Consider the following 19409-nt stretch of genomic DNA (forward strand, 5'->3'; position numbering starts at 1 on the left):
GCTGCTTGGTTTCACTCTTACAAGCATTCATGAATGAACGTATGCAATCAGCAGTGAATAAGTTCAGATCTTTTTATAATAGCAAAGTGGAGGAGGTGTAAGCATCACTTTAATTAAGCCCAGCTTTTTACATTATTTTCTGTCTATAATTACAAATGCTGAGCTAAACTTATTTTCTCTTGTTAATGATTTTGAAGTTTATTTATCAGTAAAAGACATGACTTTTTGTGTGTCATGGTAATTTACACATTTTTATCTAAGTTCTACCTGTACAATTCAGATTAATTTTAAGATTTCTGAAATCTAAATTTTCACCTTAAAGTGTGTAAGCTGTCAAACCAAGCAAACAAATTAAAAGCACTAAAGCAGTTTCAAATAATGCTATATTTGAGATGTACAAAACCATTTGTGAAGTAAAGGAGGATTGCTTTATTCTGTTACAGAGGTCTTTCAATAATTTTGCATACAGGACAATTTTGAAAGAAATTGAAGTTCAGATATCATCTGATATCACAATATAAAATAATCAGACAATATGAAGTAGTGTGATCTTGAATATATTCAGAAGCTAATCAACATCCAGTGTAATTAAAAAATCCTGATCTAATAATAACATTTACATTTATTACAATTAAAATACAAGGCCAGATTCTGATTTAATACTTGCCTAATTCCATTAGTTACAGGAATATGACTTCTACCTTATAGCTGGAATAAACAGAGATCAGAACCAATTCTAAGCCAAATTTTACCTTTATGAAGAAGTGCTCTCACCAAGGAGAGCATTTAGCACTTTGAATCTACTTTATTACAGCTCTACAATTGTACAATCGGCTTAGAATTGCCCAGGAAATGAAATTATTTAGATACATTTGTTGACCAATTTGTAAGAAGCAAACATGAGACTGAATACAAGAACGCTTAGCAACAAAATGAGTAAAACATACCTTAATTCACCTTCACCTTCCAAGATACATAAGAGGAGGAAAAGCATAGAACAAATTCTTCTTTCAAGTATTTAGGGGAAAGAGGGGAGGGGGAGTTTTGTACATCTTTTAAGCAACAATCTTAATTTTGAAAGGAAAAGGAAAAGAAAAATGAGAAAAATGTTTCTTAAAATCTGCCATCATTTTTCTAACACTAGTGTTAATTAATATGCACACATATTAATCAACACTGGCTTGGGTGCAGTAATTTTAACAAAATAATGTTTAGACCTGTTACTGTGGCTTTCTAGGAATGTGCTTTCTAACATAAGTCAAAATAATTTTATCTTTCTTGACAGTTCAAATTATAATGTTTCTTTAGAATAGAGCAAATGAAAATCAAATAATTTGGTTGTGTTAGCTGAAGAACTATGAAAAGGAAATGATGGCTTCTGACTCAACTTTCATATGCTGCTATGGTGGCAGCCATTCTTTGTACATTCCCACACCATATATCAGTGAATTATTTCCAGAATCATGAACTCTGCAGGCTGAAGATTTGGCAGATCTCTACAGAATTAATGGGAGTTTTGCCCAAGAAAATAGTAGTTTCTGATATTGGCTGAGAAAGTAAGAAATCACATAAAGTGCTGGTAAAGTTTATATCATTTACATAGAAATCCATCCCTTTAAAATGCATTGCTACTTTTTTAATGAATGACACCTGGTGGGACAAGTATTTTCTTGAGAGTCGTTATTACCTCATTTGCTTCAGTAGCTCTGGAAGGAGCTTCTGTCTGGGGCCCATAGTCATTTTCAGCTATGCTATAATGTTGAAATCCATCAATAACGTTGGCCTAGTATGAAAAAACAAATACATTATCAAAAAAATCTTGTATGAAAAATTCAAAAGGTTTTGCTGTTATTCAGGTTATGGTATTAGATATATTCATCTAGTGGGGTTAGGTAATTTTTTTCTTATTATCAAAGATCTTCCAGTCTTGGTCTGGGAAAGATCTTGATTATTTCTTGGCTACCTTTACCCCTAGTTTGTCTTTTGTTGCTGCTTGATAACTTTTCTTCTTCTTGGATGCATATTTTTCAGATTTTTTTGTTGTGGCCTTTTGAGGTTTGTCCTTTGAGCTAGCGGCCACTGTCCTCTTCTTCTTTTTGACCATGGCTTTCTTTTTCTGTAAACGTTATGAAAGATGGAATGGGAAAACATAAATAAAATGAAAAGGAAATTGAGAAAGGGTGAATGAAAGAAGGGTAACCACATGTGAGATGAATGCTGTCAGCCGTGAGACCTTCCATCTCTAACTGAAAGCAAAGGTTACAGCTAGGAAGTAAAGAAATGAGTGAGAGGAAAGCATTAAGCTCATATACAAAGACACAAACTGACAAACCATGTGGTAGGGGACAGCTGGACACCACACAACAAACAGATCACATTCTGTTACCTCTGTTTGTGCTACTGTCTCTTCGAACAGTGGGAGTCCCTCTGTTACAGAATCAGTTTCTTTATAATCTGCATCCCCATACTCATAGTCATATTCGATAAAATCTTCTGGTGTGTACTACATTGTAAATGGAAAAATATCAGGCATTCCCATGTTAGAGGTAGAAAACTAGATTAGCAATACTGGAAAGTAACTTCACCTTTACTTAGGAATAAAGTTTAACAAAATTAAGGCAGTATTAACAATTCCATATAATTATTCATTTGGGGGAAAAAACCTCACAACTTTCAATTTCTTTGAAAGCACATTACAAAAGTAATAAAAAAGTAAATATTAATGCCAGGGGAAAAAACTTTCATTAATTGGACTGCAAAGAAGAATCAAGTATAATTTTGACTACTGGAAGCCCCAAGAGATCTTTGTGAAACCGCATATATATTTAATCTTTAAATTTCAAATAATACCTCTTTTACTTGCATTTTTTCAGGTGATCAGAAGAGCAGAGATGCCAATATCTGACATGAATAAATAATTTCAGATACAGGAGAGGCCCCAGCTCACAAGAAAACATGGGTATCTTCCTCTTGTTTGATGAGTTTGAAAACCAGTACAGCTCTATGTTACAGATTCCTGAGCAAAGTCTCACCTCTGTAATTTCAATTTCAGATTCAGCTTCTGTAAATTGCTCCATAGCTCTGTTTCTACAATTTTTATCAAATGAAGATTTGGCACACAAACTTTTTACAAGAGAAAGTAGCTTTAGAATTGGCTTGTGTTGTGTTGCGAACACGATCTAGGGAGCCAGGAACTCCTGAGCTGTACTCTCGGCTGTGCCAAGAAGATCCTGGTCCCCATATTATCTGCACCAAGTGCAACTCGTCAGAACTGAGAAAAAAGGGCAGCTTTAAATGATCTTCCCACTACTATTTTGCTTGAAGCTACAAGAACTGGTTGGTCTGACAAATTAAAGCAGACTCCTGGTTACTCTTTATGTGCCCAGGGAGCCAAAAGAAGACAGAACTGTGGCCAGAGGGACAAGTGTTTCTTTTCCTTTAAGAAGAAATATTCAAATGTGCCTCATATGAACTTGTCCCTTCTGAAATCCCTCTCTCCTGTTACAAGTCAGCATCATTGTCTGTCAAATGAAGACCATATCCGCTTGTTCCATTATATTGATGAGAAAGAGAATTAGTACATTACACTTCCAAACCAGACTGAGGATTCATAGAAGTCATCATTATCAAAAGGAAATGGACATGTTAGAAGAAATTACAAATTAAAATAGATCTCCATATTCCAAACTATATTTTACCATGTGACCAAAACACTGGTTTAACTGTTCCCTCTGGCAATGTTTTTTGATACAATTTTTTACTTATGATTTTAATGCACAGAAGATGATTTCCTCAGCAAGTATAAGGCTGAAGCTGAAAGGCCCTTAATCACTTAAAAAGGCTTTTACATGGGTTTCTATTACTCTGCTCCTGTGACTCCTCAGAGTCTTACTATGATCAACAGCTTTGCTTGAAAAGACGACAGATTTTTTTTCAGAAGGCAGATGCTTTTTGCTCAATTATCCTTTGAGTATTTCTACCCTTGTACATATAAACTGATCAGTCATGAGATTTGATAAACATTAAAAAAGGATGTAACATACGTACTCATTTAAAACTATACTGGACATTAATAAGAGCACTTCAAATTACATTTAAATAAAAACATGTCATTTTAGGTGGAGAATATCCTCTTTGGGAAGAATATGGGCACTTTATACCTGCCTCATATAATGTAAGAAATGGTTTGATTTCGTCAGTGGTATCTTCTACATAACCAAAAAAAGTTAACACTATCTATAGTTTTCAAAACCAGCAGCATTTTAGTCTTAGGCATGGTAAGCAATATGGGATTCTTCTCTCCCTCTTCAGCAAATTAAGATTCAGTCCTAACCCAGTGAAGTCAATGAAACGTTTGACCTATAACTGGTAGAGTTGAAGGGCCTCATGAGCAGCAATGATACATTTACAGGTCTGTCAAGGTATAAAAGCACATTTTCTGGCTTGTGCAGTTCTGGAAGTGCAACTCAATACAGCTTGTCTCTAAGAAGTGTGCCACTGGCACCCAAAGAAGAAATGCAATGACAAGCTTCTGGGAGACCATAAGCAGCCACTAAAAGGAAATAAAGGAAGAACCACATGGATAAAACAATACTTTTTGAAATAGTTATAGAATAGCATTGAAATTGCAGCATATATTTGGAAATTATAAAAACGTCTGCAAGGGATTTGCTTATCTTCTCTGGAGAAGTCCACACAAATTAGGTTTATCTACAGGGGAAAAAAAAGTATTCAGTGGAATATACCTCTGTCTGCAAGGGATTTGCTTATCTTCTCTGAAGAAATCCACACAAATTAGGTTTATCTACAGGGGGAAAAAAAAGTATTCAGTGGAATATACCTCTCTAAATTCAGTCATTCCACCCTAACAGTGGTAACCAATTCCATACTTTTAAATGCTTCCTAAGCCAAACAACATGAATCAAACCTTCTGATATGCAATTTTTATTGGAACCCAAGCAAAAGACACTAGCTATGTTAAATAATATCCAGTATCTTAAGAGGTAAGTGGAGCAACATTTTTGAGAGAACTACCATGTTTTTAGCCAGATTTGAGTTTAATATGCTGTTAGGAGTTTGTACCAGTAACTTACAGACACACAGATTCCTCTGTAAGCATTGTAAACCTATTCTGAAACTGGAAGCATTCATTACAGCAGTCACTTTGACCAACTGACAATCAAATGATAACTGTCTTTCTCAGTATTATAACTGTTTTGCAAATCTCAGTAGTATGGCTTTGATCAAGATAAGCTGAATGGCTGTGCTGAATGGTGCCAACCACATGACTAATAAAATTGCAACAGTGGGTTACAAATAGTTTTACAGAGGCCATAAAGTAAACAGAAATGTAGACTGGGGAGAGAAAAAGGAAGGAAAATTATCTGTGCCAAGTATATTAGTATTAAAAAAGAAAGTAGTGAATAAGCTGATATTTATGCTAAGAGACCTAGTTCAAAAAGTCAGAAATTTGTGAATGAGTACTAGAAAAAAAATACAAAAAAGCACAAGTACCTGGACAAATCTATTGCATCATGTGTAAGCACACATAAAATACTTTTGGGTATTGTGCTTCACTCATTTCTGTTAAAGAAAGTGAAATTTTCCTTATATGCAAAATGTGATCAAAAATACAAGAGCATATTTTGGTTGCACTGATATACAGGCACACAGAAAGAAATAATAGGGATGGATGAGAAGTGGGGAATGACAGTTTCCATGCTGGAGTCAGATTAATGCCAAGCAGGTGAAGGCCTTCCACTTTAAGAGCACAGTATCAGAGGGGTATTACAAAAATTCTTGAACTCACAAGCCAGGACATGTGGCCACTATCCCAAAACCACATTCAAGTAGTTTTGAAATCTTAGTACTTTGTAGTCCCACCGATACAAGGAGCACAAGTGATAATATGTAGTAGCCTAAATGTTCTACAAGATAATCTTTATTCTTAGCAACCCATGCTTTACCAATACTGTTTTCTGAAAAACCAGCAACCCTCATATTTCACACCAGCTGATAAACAAAGAATATGTTTTGTATTGAACTCCAGGGGTCCTTCTGCAAAGAGTTAAATACAAATGCAAAATCTTCCAGGTGTATCTCCCGAGGCACAATCTGTCCAGATGGAGGAATGCATCTCTACACCCCTAGCTGATGTAAAGATGCAGTTTGGAAATATAATTGACTCACAGAATGATTTTAGCAACTCAACCTGATGAAGGCTGTTCCCTGTTTTTAATAGGACACAACAGGACTAGTGAAGGACTAGTCAGATAAAGGAAGACTAAATATACAGACATGTGACAGATTTAATGGCTTTAATCACCTGCTGTGAAGCTAGAAACTCAAACTTACCCTGCAATTAACATTTTCCAATTAAGACTGGATATGTGGCCTCTTCTTTTTCAGGAGCTACACAACTGAAAGGTCACCTTTATCAGATCACCAGAGACAAGGGTATGATCCACTCAGTTTGACCTCAACCAACCTTGAGGAAACTTCCTTTACATTTTGGATATACAAAACCCAGGCCCTATTAGTTCACAGAAGCTGGGCAGTTCACAGAAATCCATCATAGTTGTACTACTAATCAAGGAAAGATAATGAGCACACTCTTGAATATATAGGAGAAAGGATCTAGAATTTCAAAATAAATAATAGGTAAAACTCAGCAAGGGATTTCAGCTAAGAGACACCAGGTAACACATACTTCAGATGTGATGCAATTTTCTTCCTCTTGCTTTTCTTTCTTCTCTATTAAGACCACCAATAGTTACTAAACAGCCATTCTTGTAATGAATATTACATATGACTGTTTTCTTACAAATGAAAGGAAGAATGAAACCTGCTGCTTTTTGATGGGACAAAATGTTTCCATTATGACCTCATGCTTTCTTTACCAGAGTGATTATATTACACTACCAGATCATCATGCAATTCCAATTAAAGAGATGAACTGTTTTCTTCATCAGATGAATTTTAGAAGCAGAGGATCAGCAGCATACAAAGCCTATTTGAACTGGGAAATAACTTAAACATTCTGAAGGAAACCTTACTTTTGAAACCAATTCTTCTGCTCTAACAACTCCCATTCCAAATGTAGATTTTAGCAATTTTTGCTCTAAATTTCCAAACAAAAGTAATTAATAATCTAAATCCTCAACCAAAGAACAGTCATAATCTTGATTTTTCCATTTCCTAAAAATTATGGTAAATCATATATAAGCTAAAGAGGCAAAGATGACTTTGACATATTCTAGGCTCACTAACAGTTTACAAAATGCAATAAAGGATGCCAAGCAAAATGAGAATTTTAAAAATCAGCTGCAATGATATAAATAAACAAGTGGTAGAAGATGTCAGTCTTAGGGCAGAAGGAAAGTTACAAGATTTAAAGGATGGCCTCTTCCACCACAGAGTCCTTATATTGTTCATAAAAGTGATACAAGCAAGAAGATAAAAGGTGATAAGAACATTATCTTCAGTTTCCAAAGATATCCTCTTTCAAAAGGAGAAGAATGCTTTTAAGGTTCTTTATTATGTTACTCACTTATATAAAAGTATCTATGTAAAGAAAAAGAGAGCTAGGAAGATCACAGTTTTTAATATTTGCTAAATTAGCTAACTGCAGTTCTAAAGATAGCAATAAACATAAGATTAAACATAAAAATAATTACTTTTCTGCATTTTTCAGAAAACTAGTCTCTCTGACCAGTCAAACACCCCAAAGGACAATAAATTAACACATGCTGAAAGGATGCTTGAAGCCTCCAAGTCAAGATATCTGGGGCCCATTTGCACTTTTAATTTACCAAATTCATTTCATTAAAAGAAAACATTTCATGTCTCCAAATAATTCATTAGTTTGGGATAGATCCAAAATAAATGAAGCTGAGTTCCTTTGGGGAAGCATTTCTTCAGCAGAAGTCAGACCATGTGATTCACTAGGTTACAGAATAATCTTGCAAGAGGAGATTTGAAAGCTGTTTTCTTTGAAAAGACCTGAAGATCCTCCAGAAAATATACTGCCCACCATCAAGGATGATGAAGACTAGCTAGGTCTGTCACTGCTCTAAGTCCTGTGAGCTGGCAAACCATATGTGATTGAACTGGAAAGGAATTTAATACATTTCCATATATAGTAAAAAGGAGTTTGAAAACAGGATAGAGGCCAGATTGTTCACAAGGTATTTATAAGAAATGCATAAGTGTGTACCTTTAAGAAAAGCAGTGTTGATAGTTTTAAAATATAATTTCAAACCCATATGGGATCCTTAAAACCAAGTCATACATTCAATGTGAAAAAACCCCAAAGATTCCTGAACTTCTAGACAACATCTTTTTGTGCAGTGCCAGCTGCTGAGGTCATCACTCTGACCTTGACAAGATACAGAGATTTATACCTGGCTATTCACAAGCAAGAACAAGGAAGACTGATGTTTCAATTAAAACATGTCTTGAAGATGGAGATAAATGACAATAAACAACAGAGTAAAGTGTATGGATATTACTATTAATCTACTGCTCTCCTGTTTTCAGTCTGAATGGCACTTAGGTCTGATGAACAAATCCTGGGGGAATAGAAGCATTCTGTATAGGCAGGGTTCTGACATGCATCTATCCCAACAGCTCAGCCTGAACTGCTCACACAGAGCCCACAGTCCTGGCCAGCAGCCAAGTGCAACACATTCTGCAGAGCCTGAACACAAAAGGTAGTTAGAGGTTGCCCAGTTAAATAAATCTTGTTTAGACACGTAACACAGTCACTTGGGTCCAGAAAGGCACTGACTGAATTAAAATGGAAATATAAAGGCCCAAACAGGTCCAAAGCTTATCTTGAAATCCTCAGGTCACCCATTATAGGAAGGGAAAAGTGAGGATGCAGGAGTTGACCTTGCTGAGGGAGAAGAATGTCATGAGGACAGCACAGCTGGGTAAGCCTGCAGACAAGGGTCAAATTTAAGATATGTCCTCTTTTTCTAGGCTGACTAGTTCTATGTCTTTATTCACAGCCTTCTATTTTTATGAATCCGACTGTGAGATGTTTGATTCTTCCTGAACTTTGTTTAGGGTAAACTTGGTATTTGATTCAGGCATGAAGAGATCATGTAAATAAAAAGTAGGCATTGAAATCCTCTCTGCTGGACCACCAAAACTGCAGTTTGAATATGATGCAAAAGAAAAAGAAAATACAACAAGAAAAAGGAAATCTCAATGCAGGACTTAAGGTATAATTAATAAATACAATTTGATTACAAGTCAGTAATTACATATTGCATTACATATGAGAGCACAGTGAAGGTCATAAAGCCTTGATAAAAACTCAAACATTTTAAAAAGAAATATTTAATTTCTGATGTTGTAGTGATGTGACATGCACTCTCAGGCTCATTTAATGGAAATTCACCCCAAAATATTCCATAATTTTTCCAATTTTATGGTTGGTAGTTATTTTTAGTCTAGATGAAGTCTTACTCCCTTCCCACAACGAACACATAGGCATTTTCACCAGCTGAACTAGAAAGAGGGCATATGGTGGAAACAAATTCAGAAAATGACTCATTTAAATCAGCACTGCTATTGAAAGAAATGCCCCAAAACCTAAAACACTGGATATTTTATTATTTGCTCCTTTGGCGAAAGAAGCATTGCCTAGAGCAATAAGGATTATATTCAGCTACACAAAGTACTTATGCCCTTAAACCGATATCTCTTTACCTAAATCCTCCTCTCAAGATGCTTCTTTAGTGGTCTAAGAATATCCAACTTTTCAGACTGAATGCCTTCCTAGGCTGTGACCTTGCCAGGAGACTACAAAACTGTGCAATTTCAAGAGAAATCCTATTCATCTTCCTAAATGCAACATCACAAACATAATTTTTTATTTTACTGATGAGAAGTCAACCACTTCCTTTGGGTTTTGTAATCAGTGCTGGAAACACACATTAATAGGCTCTGAAATCACATAATTTATCTTTAAGGCAAGTATCAGTTTCTTATTCTGGACTGCAATAATTCAAAGACTCAGAGACATAATGCCACAAGAGACTATTAGACCACCTTGGCTAACTCTTGCGTACTTGCAGACTTCAAAACTTCCTACAGTCATTCTGCAACTTAGTCAACTAAAGTATGAATAACATTTCCCCAAACTTTCAGAAAGATCTCTATCCTTAGCTTAAAGATAGCTAGAGATTCATCATTTTGGTAATTTGTTCTTCCTTTCCTACAAGTTTCAGTAGATATTTTCCTAACTGAAATTATCTATGTTTCTTCTCCCCCCACCCCATTTGTCTATGTTTTCTTTTTGTCCTGGATCTTTGCATAAGGTGAGTGAGCCACATATGTGATGATGCAGTCTATGTTTCAAGTGACAGCATGCAGAAGTAATATTGCATCTGAATTCTTACTTTATTCACAAACTAAGACATGCATTGTACTATTTTTGGAAAAACTTTTCCCCTTCTTTAACAATCAGCGTATTTTGAAGCTAGTGCCCAACAAATATTTTCAGCTTCTTCTGGTTTAATCCAGACTCTGAAGACACAATCCTGCCTAGCCTTTTGTTGAGTTTTCCCTCTTCCTTCTTCCTACCACAAGAGTTTGTGTGAAAACATTGAAGATGAAACCATGAAACCAATCAAGCTGAACAATAATGTTTCCATGTTGCCTTTCAGCATGATTGGTATCCCAGATGGGGACAATCTGCTGCAGATGAAAGGTTCTTCTATTACCACATGCATGCAGACTGTTATTGCAGTGTACTAGTGGCTACATCATGTTTGCCCTGCAGTTGTTTCTTTGGCTTGCATGTGTGTAACATTGCCTTCAGTTGTGTTCCCATCACTGTTTACTGTGTATCATGACTGACAAATCTTAATGCCATCCATTTTACACACATTTCTGTATTTTTAGCACAATTACTAAGAAACTCTACTAAAATTTAATTTGGCAACAGCTTGTTTTTATAGTAATTTCTGAAGTAAGGCACCCAGGTTCAAATCTCTTTGTCACATACTTTCCCATACAATACCTTTTTTAAAAAAATTAAAATATCATATGTTGACAAGTCAGAAGCTTTGCACAGGTCTAAGTCTATAAATTCTATCAATATCACTAATCAAAATTGTAGTCTCCTCAAAACATATAATCAAGCATTTAAAACCAATTATTTTCCTAGACTAGCTGCAAATGCTAGTTATCTTTTAACATCTTATTTAGTTTTGCAATTATAGTTTACAAAATCAGCACTTCTATCTTCCATAAATCCTTTCAGTGCCTAAATAAAGCTTGTTTCACTTATTTCCTTAAAATAAATTATCTGTGTGATTTGACAGGCTGCTTCTCAAAAGATAATAAAGTAGCCTGCCTCAACAAGCTGAGGCTTTTTTTACTATTTAGCAGACTATTCTATCATTCTATAAATTCAGTCTGCCATTTATTCTATTTCATATTTATCACATTGGTAGCATTGCTGATGCAATTATTTTAGATCACTATTACACATTTAAGAGATCTATTGACTTCACTGGGAATATCTATGCAAAGTGACACAAACTCATGGAGCACAATTTCTGACCTAATTGTGTCTTAGGTCAGAAAGCTACGCAAAATAATCCAATCACCACTCTCAGCAAAAAATGAAATATATAGAAACAACAGTTCTCCATTTTATTAATCAATAAGTGCTCTTCCATCTGTTTTCAAATTAATTTTAAAATGTTACACTACAAATTAGGATCCTTGATTTTACATTTTTCTCTGTATTGCTACAAACTCTGTGTTACCAAGAGGGAAAAAGAGACCTTTGAAAAACACATTAAAAACCACTGAACCCAAGAGCAACCAAATAGCAACCAAAAGCCCAGGAAAATTCCCAAGCAAAATTTAAATTTTCTTTGAAACTTAATTATGAAAAAAAAAAAATTAGATCTTGCTTTCTTTTTTTTTTTTTGTCTTTGAATAAATTACCAGTGATATGCTTTCAATCTGTTCTGGTTTGGAATATGGAGATCCAGGTATGCAGGCACACAGACAGCAGGTCCTCTGGGATCCTCCTGAAAAGCCCAGACCCCACACACTGTAATGCAGTATAAAGTCCTCTGCCTTTGTGGAGGTGACTTGACATATCTTGAACTACACCTCAGATGGAATGGATGGGGAAGGGAGTTCTGCACCCTGTGGGCCTTTGTCCTCTGCTGCCAGAATTTTAAGTCAGAATAAATAGTAACGAAAAATTACCATGTGTTTAGGAGAAGTTCAGTCCCAAAACAGGCTCAAAGCAGACATCTAAGAACAATTCAGCCAGTTTTTAATGCTGATCTCTTGAGCAACCAGTAGTAATGACCAGTCAGATCGCACATGGTGTGCATACAAGCCGTCCAGAGCCAAGTTCAGTTATGACTTGTTACATTTTGGAAAAGCTTTTGCCTTTACACTGGTCAGTGCAAGTACTTAGAATGTGTGTACAGTACTTAGAATGTGTACAGCAATACATACAAGGGTTCAGAGGTCTAATCTGAGACCTATCTTTACTTGGTTGAATTACTCAGTTTGTGGCTGTGAGAACTGTCTACAGTGACTAATGGTTTCTCTAAATATATTTCATGTTTCTGGGAAAAATTCCTACTCTGTTTTGTCCTTGTTGGTTTACCTCCTATGAGTGGAACTGGCTGAAATACTTTTGTGTGCACATGCATTTGTGCATGCAGCTCATTAAAACACAGGGCACTTTTAACAGGAGAAGTTTACAATTGTGGGATACTCAAAACTCCAACATCTTTCAAATGTGGCATTTGTTGAAATCCAGCATCAGTAAAACTATAAACCTACAGAGGAAGAATAACTATGCATGAGTAGACAAACTCATACTGCCATAATTTTTAAAAATAATTACAGTTTAACTTTACTGAGAATGCTGATTGCTCAATTACAACTAGGGTGATAGGTTCCTTCAAAAGCTTGACATAAATGAGTGGACAGCAAAAATGAATGCACTCCTGCAACCTGATTTCTTCACCTCTAGAACAATGCACGCCATTTAGCTGGAAGTGTTCCTTGGGTAACTTTTCTCCAGCACAACCACTAATGTGCAATAAATCCAGTATTACACTGATTACTCACCTCATCAACTCGAGGATCTTGAGCCTGAGCAGCATTGGGCACTGGGGAGTCACAGTCTGGGCTATAATGCTCACAATAGTCAAATGCAGCTCTGGGATCAGCTATAATCAACAGCTGCTGGATCTCACCCTGCAGGAAAGCATATGCAGATTAAATAACAGAACCAAAGGTAGTCTACAGTTCATCAGGAGTACAGAGTTCACATTCAGAAACAAAACCAGGCACATAATACTTAGATATTTCCACCTTGGTTATAAATAACATATCCACTTAATTTCTGCTGCTATTATGGAAAATAACTATTGTTCACATGGCAAAACAATGCAAATTAATACCAAATGGACTAGGTGCACAATTCTGGCTTAAAATCATATCTGGTTTTCAAAGGAGAGAGTGAGAAGGTGCAAGTTCTGATCAGTTATTTTCATGCTGTTAGTTTACTTCTACACTGGGAATTGTCTAAATTCCTAAGACTTAATTCAGGGCACTTCCTATTACCAGCATGCAGCTCAGCATGCAAGTGATCAACAATATAACCATGAGTTTGTAGCACATATGCAGTATCAAAGGAGTCTAAAATAAAATAAAATAAAATGAAATGAAATAAAATAGTCTGTACCAGAGACAGTTATTTGAATAAAATATAATTAAGTGAGCGCTGTGTAAATATGCACATTTATTGTGTTGGAAAAAATGTAACTGCTAAAAAATGTTGGTTTTGCCTCTATTTCCATATATCATGCATAAAAACAACATCACAGAAAGAGATCCACTATTCTGGATAATAAAAATGGCTCTGCTGAGATCCCCTACAGAGATCTTGTATGTTTATAATTTTCCACAGAAAGCTGTCTGGTATCCAGTGTATTTCTGAACATAGTGGTACTATTTAGGCAGCATTAGGTTAATTTCTGCCAACATTTCCACTATAAATTTTCTCATCCAGGAGCTTCTTATGCTCACATAAAAATAAGTTTGTTGGAAATTGGCACACATTCTGGTCAAAACCCATTAAATTCAATCTCTCACTATTTCCCCACAAGGGGGTGATTTTTAAGATTTATATACTTCTAGCAGGTTTTTTTTTTTGTTTTACCCAAAAGAGGAGCAAATGAATACCTTTGTTAGTATACCTGTGCCTGTTTTGTCTTTAAAGACAAGATATCATAACTGATTGAAATCTGCAGGTGGGAAAAATTCATAATTCTCTCAGTATTTCCAGAATCACTTTACATCTATCATAAAAGTAACCTTTAACAAATTAAGAAAACTGGAGCATATTTTAACATAGTAAATAATAATTGCAACATTCCTTCCTTACAAAATGAAAAAACAGAGACATAAGCAAAATTTCCTCAAAGTGAAAAAAAAAAAGCAATAATCTGCAATTTTACTAGTTCTACAATTTTTAACTGATTTTTCAGTCATAAAGTAGGAAAGAGTTTCATAGCACATAACGGCTATATGTTACAAGTCTGCTTTTTACAGTACTGTAAGCTCACTTTACTTTTATAGACATGTGTGTCTCAGATTAATTTAGATTTAGAATATTTTTTCTAAGCTTCCAGAAATACTACAAATGCAACAGTTTGTTTCTCTGTCAGCAGCTCTGGACTGTCTCCTTTATTTTCCTTAATTCACTAATGCTTCCTGATTTGCACATCTTACAAAACCTACTACACACACAGAAAAATTCCCCCTTTGATTTCTTCCATGACTCCCTCAAGAGCTGGAGTGCTTTGAGAGGTTTTGTACAGTCACTGTCAGCCTGAGCTATGCATCCCCCATCTCCAGCAAAGTGTTTCCAAAGTGCTCTGCCCTTTCTCTTTCACCAACCACATTAAAACCAAGTGAGGCAGAGGAAAAAATGACAGAGAATAAGCAACTGCAAGACAAAAGAGGTAAGTGACCCTTTTGAGCAACCTAGAGGTGGATGTGTAGAACCTCTGTCCTCACCCTGCTGAGTTCAAGTCATGGTCTTGCTCTTTGGCCCTGAGCATTCCTGGCTGTCTGAGGTGCCTGGACAGATCTCCGTGGCCGCAGAGTGCCAGCCAGCAGGAGCCATGCCCAAACAGCTCCTGAAACTACTGTTTAGTCAGAGAGCCTAAGAGAACACAGGCCCAGGAATACAGCCAGTACTCTGCAGCTTTGTGCTGGTCTTGAATGCCATGGAATTTTGGCACTGAGTTCTGTTGGATTGTGTGTTTGCAAGAAGCACTCGGTATGCTGTTACCACTTGGCTTAAATGTGCCTAAATTGGTTAAAGCTGTTCCTGATCCATTGACTGTATTTCCCAGCCCCGCCTGTCTGCCTGTCATGGCTCCACATAGATGGAGGCCCTCAGAAATCCTACACACAAAATACATACATTTTTACAGAATACATACATTGCTACTGGCTATAAATGTGCGAGAAGTTTACTGAAGAACCGATTGATTTTACATTTGGAATCCCAAATGTTAATTTCCCTCTTTTTCCTTCAAGATGTGCTATAAAAATGATTCCAGTAAATTATTAATTTTCCTTTTCTATTTTTTATTTTCTGTCTTTGCTAATTAAATTGTTTCTCTGAGTGTTTTGTTCCATGAAGCATTGGCTGTACTGTAAGAATAGTTCAAGAGTTTTCCTTTCACCTCAGGTCAATCATTCCAGCTCATGAAGTTCCACTGGCATTACTGCAGATTTCATTATTGTGATTTAGTTACCATTATAAGGTATTTGTTGGACAAATCTATACTCTCCCTTTGAAAATTTTTCACAGAATTGCTTCAGACTTTACAAACACATTCTTTGATTTTAACTGCTTGACTTTGTGAGACTGAAATAGAATTTCATGAAGTTCCTTGCAAATAAACTGCAAATAATCTGGTCATATTTCATGACCTGGAGTAATAAATGAGGCACGTGAAGATCTACTTGCACAAGTCCGGAGAACTTTGAATTATGAGTTATTAAGAATTCCAATAGCTGACGTGTAAAAAATACTGAGGTATCTAAACACATCTGCATATGTCATACCATTTTTCTTGTATGAACATTTCAGGAAAAAAGGAAGTCTCATGGGATAGAGTGATGAGAGAGACAAAAATGGAGAAAGAGAAAGAAAAATAGATTAAAATGTACAAATACACTTAGGATCCTTAAAGTCCTCTGAAAAGTGCATAGAGAAGAAAAGGAAGTACAAAATACGATGGTCTATAGACAAGTTCTTCTTTCTCTATGAAAATTTCATGACCACATCTGTTGGGAAAGATTGCCCAGGCAATTTCAAAGCTGGAAGCTGCTACACACTTGAGGATCCTTAAAGTTCTCTGAAAAGTGCATAGAGAAAAAAAGTACAAAATACTATGGTCTATATACAAGTTCTTCCTTCTCTATGAAAATTTCGTGACCATATCTGTTGGGAAAGATTGCCCAGGCAATTTCAAAGCTGGAAGCTGCTAGCTAGCATGCTATAGAAGTAAAGCCTTCAGGTCTCTGCTGAGCCAGCTGTCCACCATGCTCTGGTGTCAGGGGTAAGAAAAGTTGGAAGCTGCTATCTAGCATGCTATAGAAGTAAAGCCTTCCAGGTCTCTGCTGAGCCAGCTGTCCACCATGCTCTGGTGTCAGGGGTAAGTGGGATGGCAGCAGGAGGCAGATGCAGAGAACATGTGGCGAGGTATCAGGCAGACACACACAGACACTTTTTCATATTAATACCTGTAACAAACTGCATGCTTAACTTGTCCCAAAACATTCTAAAAGCCTAGTTCACCTTTGAGAATCATAACCTTCTGCCTTGTAACAATTTTTTCCTGGATAACACTTAAAACAATGCATTTTAAACAGTGGTTTGTCAGATATTTAAATTAACTTGCTAATTAGGGATAAGAAAGATGAAAGCTACATCTCAGTTGCCCAGAAGTAGTGGAGAACATCCAGCAGGGTATTCTATATAACATTAACCATACAAGTAGTTGGAAGTAAATGTTAAATCTTAATATGTAGTTTGGATTCTAAATTCTTTATAGAAAAAGGAACTAAGTTATTGTCAAAGCCAACATATAACTCACAAAGGCAATGCACAGTTCAATAATTCATTGTAATATGGAATAGAAATAGTTAAAATCTATGAACAACTTAATTTCTCTTTATTTCAGGGATATGCTCATAACTAAAATTAGGGACTTTTGAATCAGCCTCATGGTTATATGCCAAAAGCTGCCAGAGCCAAGATAAAATATCTTGTCCACCAATTATGCCCAGTGTGAAAACATGGTACAGAAGGATTCCTTCTAAGAGGTACTCCACCAAATAAGTTATTCTTTGCAGAATCCTCCAAGAGTACTAAAAGGAGTTGTTTTTATTGAGGAACTATTCACTTTGTTGCATGCCAGAGCAAATGTGGAGAACCAGGCTAGAGAGCTAGAAGGATAATCTGCTCAAATCAGCAGAACTCCCATCTGCTGGAACTGCACACACATTCACTCACATCAACTGTTCTACTACGAGGAACAGCCCCGCTAAGAATGAGAAGTGTGTGCTGAATTCATTCATTGAAAATTCCTCTGTGAATCTCACAGACATTCCACAGTGACATCCTGGAATGAGACAATTTATGTGTATGTACACTCCCAGGACTTGCTGAAAAACTCAAAGCAGTAATGCACAAGGTGAGGTATCTGCACTGGAAAAATAGCTTTGATATGAAAACAGTGTAACACTAGAAAAATGCAGAGTTGAATACCAAAAAAAAGAAATGGAAACCAAATTTGCAGGAAAGCAGTAAACTAACAAGTTTTCTTTCCAATTTTGGTTACATCATCAAGTAATTATCACTTTAGTTAGCCTTGTGGTAATAATTGTTACATGTGATTCCAAATCTTTTGGAGTCTTCCTTAGATTCCGCAGCAGAAATAGGAACAAAGAAAATTTCCAGTTAGATATGGTGTAAGACTTTCTCAATTATATAAATCATAAAGGTTCCGACTAATTACTGTTATTTCAATAAACACTAATAGCTGCTTATTACCTCAACTGACCTCATAAAATGTTTTAGGTATCTGTCTTCTTGAAACATTATCTTTTCCTTCTGACTAGGTAATCTTAATAATGCTTTCTAAATACGGTTCATTAGAGAATCACGTCCATAAAGTAGTTCATTTATAGTCTATTTATTACCTAAAAATTCCTATCATTGAAAAAAGACACATCTGCTACCAACAGCCACATTGTTAAAATGGCAAAAGTATGAATTCATAATAGAAGGCTGTAAGAGCACTGTACGAACAAATCAGTGCAGAAATTACTGTTTTCTTCTAGTCTGTGAAATTTTAATGGTCTAGTTCTCTAGTTCCACAAGAAACTCAAACAGTTCAGGGGCAGATTTAGGGATATCTCTTTTACAAGAATTTGAATAAAACAATAACCCTGCCAGATGAAAGTTATTTTGTCCAGGGAATAGCAGGTAAGCATTACTTCAGAAGCCTGGCAGGGAAAAAAACCCAAAAAACAAACAAACAAAAAAATCCCCAGCAATTACTTAAATGACTAATTTATATATTATAGGTCCAAAAATACTTTCTACAACTAGAGTGTGATGGTTAGAATTAGCAAAACACTTCTTCCTGATTCACACTGGATAACATTAGCACATCTTATGTGTTTATAAAGATAATTAGATTTTAAAGATGTTTACATAAATGGTGATAAAAACAAAAAGCAGTGCTAGGCTCTAAATCAACTCAGAAGAACAAAATCAGTATCTTTCATTTTAATGTTATGGCTAAACCCTGAAATTACAAAGTGAGTTTTTCAGTAGATCAGTAGCAATCAGCACAAATATCCCAACCTGGTTATTTGTGCCAAGTTTCTCTAATTAGTTATGTGACAGTACAGCTATAGACTCCAAAGAACAAAAGTCTAGACAGCATGAATATTATTACTATAGAATTTAGAAAAACCTGCTGCAGAATTCATTTAATCTTCCTGCAAAGATTTGAGGGATTGAGGAATTCCAGGAGCTTTTAATATAATATTCCATAACCCAGGCCCATTGTATAATATAGCTGGAGAAAGATATTTAGAGCCTGCCAGACTGAAGCACTGTAAAAGCAATAAATTGTGAAAGCAGAATACTGCACAGGTCAAAGTTTCCACAGAAATCAATGTCTTCTTCATTCTTTGAACACCATGCTTATAGAAGGATAAATTCAGCTTGGTTAAGAAATAGGTTGATATGCCAATTATAATTTTGGACCTTCCAAACATAGCTGTTCACAAAGTCAACTGCAATTCTTGGCTGAGAG

The 19409-nt window shown here is 35.8% G+C and overlaps 1 protein-coding gene across 2 annotated transcripts in view; it reads right to left on the minus strand.

Annotated features, from left to right (window-relative positions):
- Positions 1–19409, minus strand: part of COL11A1 (collagen type XI alpha 1 chain) — a 130897-nt gene that overhangs the window by 83645 nt on the left and 27843 nt on the right. Inside the window, exons 5-8 of one of the 2 annotated variants that reach the window (XM_039718195.1) lie at positions 13123–13251; positions 2387–2503; positions 1970–2116; positions 1688–1783 (exon numbers count right to left, since the gene is read on the minus strand). In XM_039718195.1, coding sequence (XP_039574129.1) covers positions 1688–1783; positions 1970–2116; positions 2387–2503; positions 13123–13251 — 489 coding nt within the window. The remainder of the gene's footprint in view (positions 1–1687; positions 1784–1969; positions 2117–2386; positions 2504–13122; positions 13252–19409) is intronic. The other variant, XM_039718203.1, reaches the window with a different exon arrangement.

This window comes from Passer montanus, unplaced genomic scaffold, assembly GCF_014805655.1.
Source record: "Passer montanus isolate IOZ18808 unplaced genomic scaffold, ASM1480565v1 scaffold103, whole genome shotgun sequence".
In the NCBI taxonomy this organism is placed as follows: Eukaryota; Metazoa; Chordata; class Aves; order Passeriformes; family Passeridae; genus Passer; species Passer montanus.